The 4,342-nt window shown below is 37.1% G+C and overlaps 1 protein-coding gene across 1 annotated transcript in view; it reads left to right on the forward strand.

Moving 5' to 3' along the window:
• LOC119537305 (eukaryotic translation initiation factor 5-like) overlaps positions 1 to 1,086 on the forward strand; it is a 43,732-nt gene extending 42,646 nt beyond the window's left edge. The window contains exon 4 of the mRNA XM_037839801.1: positions 499 to 1,086. Coding sequence (XP_037695729.1) covers positions 499 to 904 — 406 coding nt within the window. The 3' untranslated portion in view covers positions 905 to 1,086. The remainder of the gene's footprint in view (positions 1 to 498) is intronic.
• The last annotated feature ends 3,256 nt before the right edge of the window (positions 1,087 to 4,342 follow it).

The following is a 4,342-nucleotide window of genomic DNA, read 5'->3' on the forward strand; positions in this document are numbered from 1 at the left end:
GTCGAGAGGTCACTCTGGTGGACATTCTTATGCACTATATAGATAACACCTCTTAGGCTTTAATGTATTGGAATAGCTAGAAGTAAATACCTGAAACTACCAAACTCCAACCCAGCAGTCTGGACTCCTGAAGACAATTAAATAATAATGTAGATTACAAGGGGTGACAGTGTGATTGTGAAGACCTTGTGGATCACACCCCCTTTATCTAGTGTATGGATGAGTGGAGGAATGGGGATAAAAACTAAAGGACAAACGAGGTGGGATGGGGGGATGATCTGGGTGTTCTTTTTTCACTTTTATTTTTTATTCTTGTTCTGGTTCTTTCTGATGTAAGGAAAATGTTCAGAGATAGATTGTGGTGCTGAATGCATAACTATGTTATCATACTGTGGACAGTGGATTGTATATCATGGATGATTGTATGGTGTGTCAATGTATTTCAATAAAACTGAATTTAATAAAAAAAAAAAGAACAACAACAAAAAAGAATTGCAGGCGCTATTTCCTAGAATTTTGTTGTAACAACAAAAAGGCTCAACGGTACCTTCTTCACGGTTTGGAGGGTGTGGTAGCCATGCATCAAGCTCAGCTCATCTCCAAGATTCCACATATCTTGAAGGAGATGTATGACACAGACCTTTTGAAAGAAGAAGTCATCATCAGCTGGTTGGAAAATGCCTCTAAGAAATATGTCTCAAAGGAACTTGTCAAAGAGATTCGTGTCAAAGCAGAGCCATTTATAAAGTGGTTGAAGGAAGCAGAGGAGGAATTTTCTAGTGGTGAAGAGGAAGATGAAGATGAGAACACTGAGGTGGTACACTCGAAGACTGCCAGTGTACCTAAAGTTGAAACGGTGAAGTCTGACAACAAGGATGATGACATTGACATTGATGCTATTTAAAGTGATGGATGCAACCTAGCTTAACAGTGTAATACTGCAAATTTTTCTGCATTATCAGCCAGAAGTGCAACATGTATGTGCAAAAGCTAAAATGGCTTAACATCATGCTACACTTCATACTAAAAATGTTTTACTGTGAGTGGTCTGTAATTAAGCCCAATGAGACATCTAGGGAGTCCATACACATCAGTGGGCAAACATAGTTTGCTTATTCTTAACATGTTTCTTTTTAAAAACCTAGTGTTGGACACATATGGATCACATTTATACAGTTATAACAAGTGAAGTTTTGTTTTTGGTCATTCTTCAGATTTTTGTCTCTGAATGACTTAAGCTAAAATGATTGGCTCCTTTTTTTTTTTTTTTTTTATTAAATTCAGTTTTATTGAAATACATTCACACACCATACAATCATCCATGGTATACAATCCACTGTCCACAGTATGATAACATAGTTATGCGTTCAGCACCACAATCTATCTCTGAACATTTTCCTTACATCAGAAAGAACCAGAACAAGAATAAAAAATAAAAGTGATAAAAGAACACCCAAATCATCCCCCCATCCCACCCCATTTGTCCTTTAGTTTTTATCCCCATTTTTCTACTCATCCATACAGTAGATAAAGGGGGTGTGATCCACAAGGTCTTCACAATCACACTGTCACCCCTTGTAATCTACATTATTATATAATTGTCTTCAGGAGTCCAGACTGCTGGGTTGGAGTTTGGTAGTTTCAGGTATTTACTTCTAGCTATTCCAATACATTAAAGCCTAAGAGGTGTTATCTATATAGTGCATAAGAATGTCCACCAGAGTGACCTCTCGACTCCATTTGGAATCTCTCAGCCACTGAAACTATTTCGTCTCATTTTGCATCCCCCTTTTGGTCAAGAAGGTACTCTCAGTCCCACGATGCCAGGTCCACATTCATCCCCGGGAGTCATATTCTGCATTGGATTGGCTCCTTTTTAATCTGTTGCACCATCATTTAACCTGTTAGGATTTTGGAAGCCTATTAGATATGGTATGGTCAGATGCTGAGACCGTAAAACGGTCTTCAGCAGGATATAAACCTAAACTTACTGGCAATTAATTACCTTAGTCAGGCATTCAGAAATAGTTTTTAAGTTTTCTCTTTAGTCCCTCAAATTGGCATGTGGTAATGTACATTCTTCCCAGGCCAAGGTGGACCAATGATAATGAAATGGAAATGCAATATCTGTATTGTGCTGAGAAGTAAAAATCACCTGAGTGTCCTATTCATAATTTTAAGAGCAGGTTTTGAAACTTGAATGTTTTGTTTTCTGTTTGTGTACACTTGCCCAAGTCATGTGCACATTGGAAGAGCCAGGGAAATCATTACATTAACAAATAAGCATCTTAGGTGTATGTAGCTATTGCTTTGTACAAACTTTGGGGTATGATTAAATAGCACGCTCTATGATTTTGTTTGGGGGAAGCAGGAAAATGTGCACTTAATATAATCCCTAGCAAAAACTGAGCATAATTGTTCAGCTTTTACTTTTATGATTTAGAAAACAGTTTCAAGATGCATCTTTTTTGTTCACTGTGTTTTTTCTCTTGATATTATGGCTTTGTTTTTTAATGCCTTTTACATTTGGACATAGTTCATGCTTTTTAGATTTTGGTTGTTAATCTTGCCAAAATAAGTGTTACTATGTCTCTAACTTGATTCCCTCCCTCCCCCAAATGTCTTATTTAAAGAAAATTAAGCTAAAAGCATACTTATAAGTCAAAGCCTATATTTTGGTGTAAGACTTGGAATAATGTTTGCTTCACATTGAATATAGCCAGATACCCAAGAAAAATGTTATGATGGTTACTGGGTGCAGGTGACAGGGCCTGACCCAGCCCATCCAGGGCTTTAGATTTGGACATGTACAAGTTGATAACTTCTTGGTGAACCCCTTGCCCAATTAGCTAAACTCACTTGGAATGGATTCTGACTATATCTTAATTGTCTTTTTCAAGGTGTAAAATCTTACTGCATTTATCCTTTTCCGTGAGAAGTGCATTGTCAGAATCAAGAATCCATAGGGCTAATTTGTTACCTGGAGCACTGGTTTCTATCATTTACCTCTCTTGTCTCTTTAATTCTTTGTGACCCATATCACAGATTTTAATGAGACTTCAGTAAAAAATGTATGTAAGAAAGTTTTACATTGAAATTATACAAACATTTGCTAGAATAAAACCTTGTTAGATGTTTTAAGGAATTGAAACCTAGCAATCTCACTGGGGAAATAAGAATTGGTCTCCAGCTGCCTTTTCATAGAATCTGGTGAAACTAGACTGGGGGCTGAACCTGGAGGGAATGTGTGTTGTCACATCAAAGACAAGTTTTTGCAAATTCACATCTCACCCAGGTTTCAAATTCTTTGCTGCAATGCCAGTTTGTTTTCGTTAATTGAAATTCTATAGGCGATACTGGTGGCCTAAACTAAGTGGCACTCAGAATACCCAGGGTCAAGCTAATGAGGTTCTGTTATAGAGATTTTCTTTTAATCTGAAGGAGAAAGTGTTCAGTACTTCTAAACACTAAGAAAACATTGTCTTAGACCAGTGTTCAGTCTGGTACCAAACTTAATGAATTCAAATTCACATAACCTGAATTTTATTCACAGAGGTTGTCTTAATAATCTCTTCCCTTTGCTCTTTTCAACTGTCTTAAAAATACCCTCTCTCAAACAGCTATGTTACTTGATTAAAACAATGTTAAAATTATATTTTGTCTCTGCCTTGATATTAAAAATTTAAATTGACATTTATAATAAGATTGAGCTACTGGAAAAAAATGGTCCTAAATATGCTCAAAGAGCTAAGGAAAACATGAATAAAGATCTATAGAAAATCAGGAAAAAGATAGATGAACACAAAGAGACTATCACTAGAGAGATGGAAATTATTAAAAGGAAGTAAACACAGCTGAAGTCCACAGTAACAAAAATAAAAATTTCCTAGAGGGGTTCAACAGTAGATTGGGACTGGCAGAGGAAAGAATTAGTGAACTTGAAGAGAAGACAATTGAAATCTTCCAGTCTATGGAGAAGAACCAGGAAAGAAAGAAGAAGTGTGAACAGAGCTTGAGGAACCTGTGGGACACCATCAGGCATCCCAATATATACACTGTAGGACTCTCTGAAGGAAAAGAAAGAGAGAAGAGGTCATAGAGAATATTTGGAGAAATAATGGCTGAAGACTTCCCAGGTTTAATGAAGAACATGAGTATGCATATCCAGGAGCTCAGCGAATTCCAGACAGGATGGACCCAGGTAGACACACACAGCACCATGTTGCAATTGGACTGTTGGTTGCCAGAGAAGAAAGAGACTTTGGGAGACCATGAAAGAGGGGCAATCTGTCACATTCAAGTCAACTTCAATAAGATTGAGTGCCATTTTTCATCACAAACT

The sequence above is a fragment of the Choloepus didactylus genome, chromosome 6 (genome assembly GCF_015220235.1).
Source record: "Choloepus didactylus isolate mChoDid1 chromosome 6, mChoDid1.pri, whole genome shotgun sequence".
In the NCBI taxonomy this organism is placed as follows: Eukaryota; Metazoa; Chordata; class Mammalia; order Pilosa; family Megalonychidae; genus Choloepus; species Choloepus didactylus.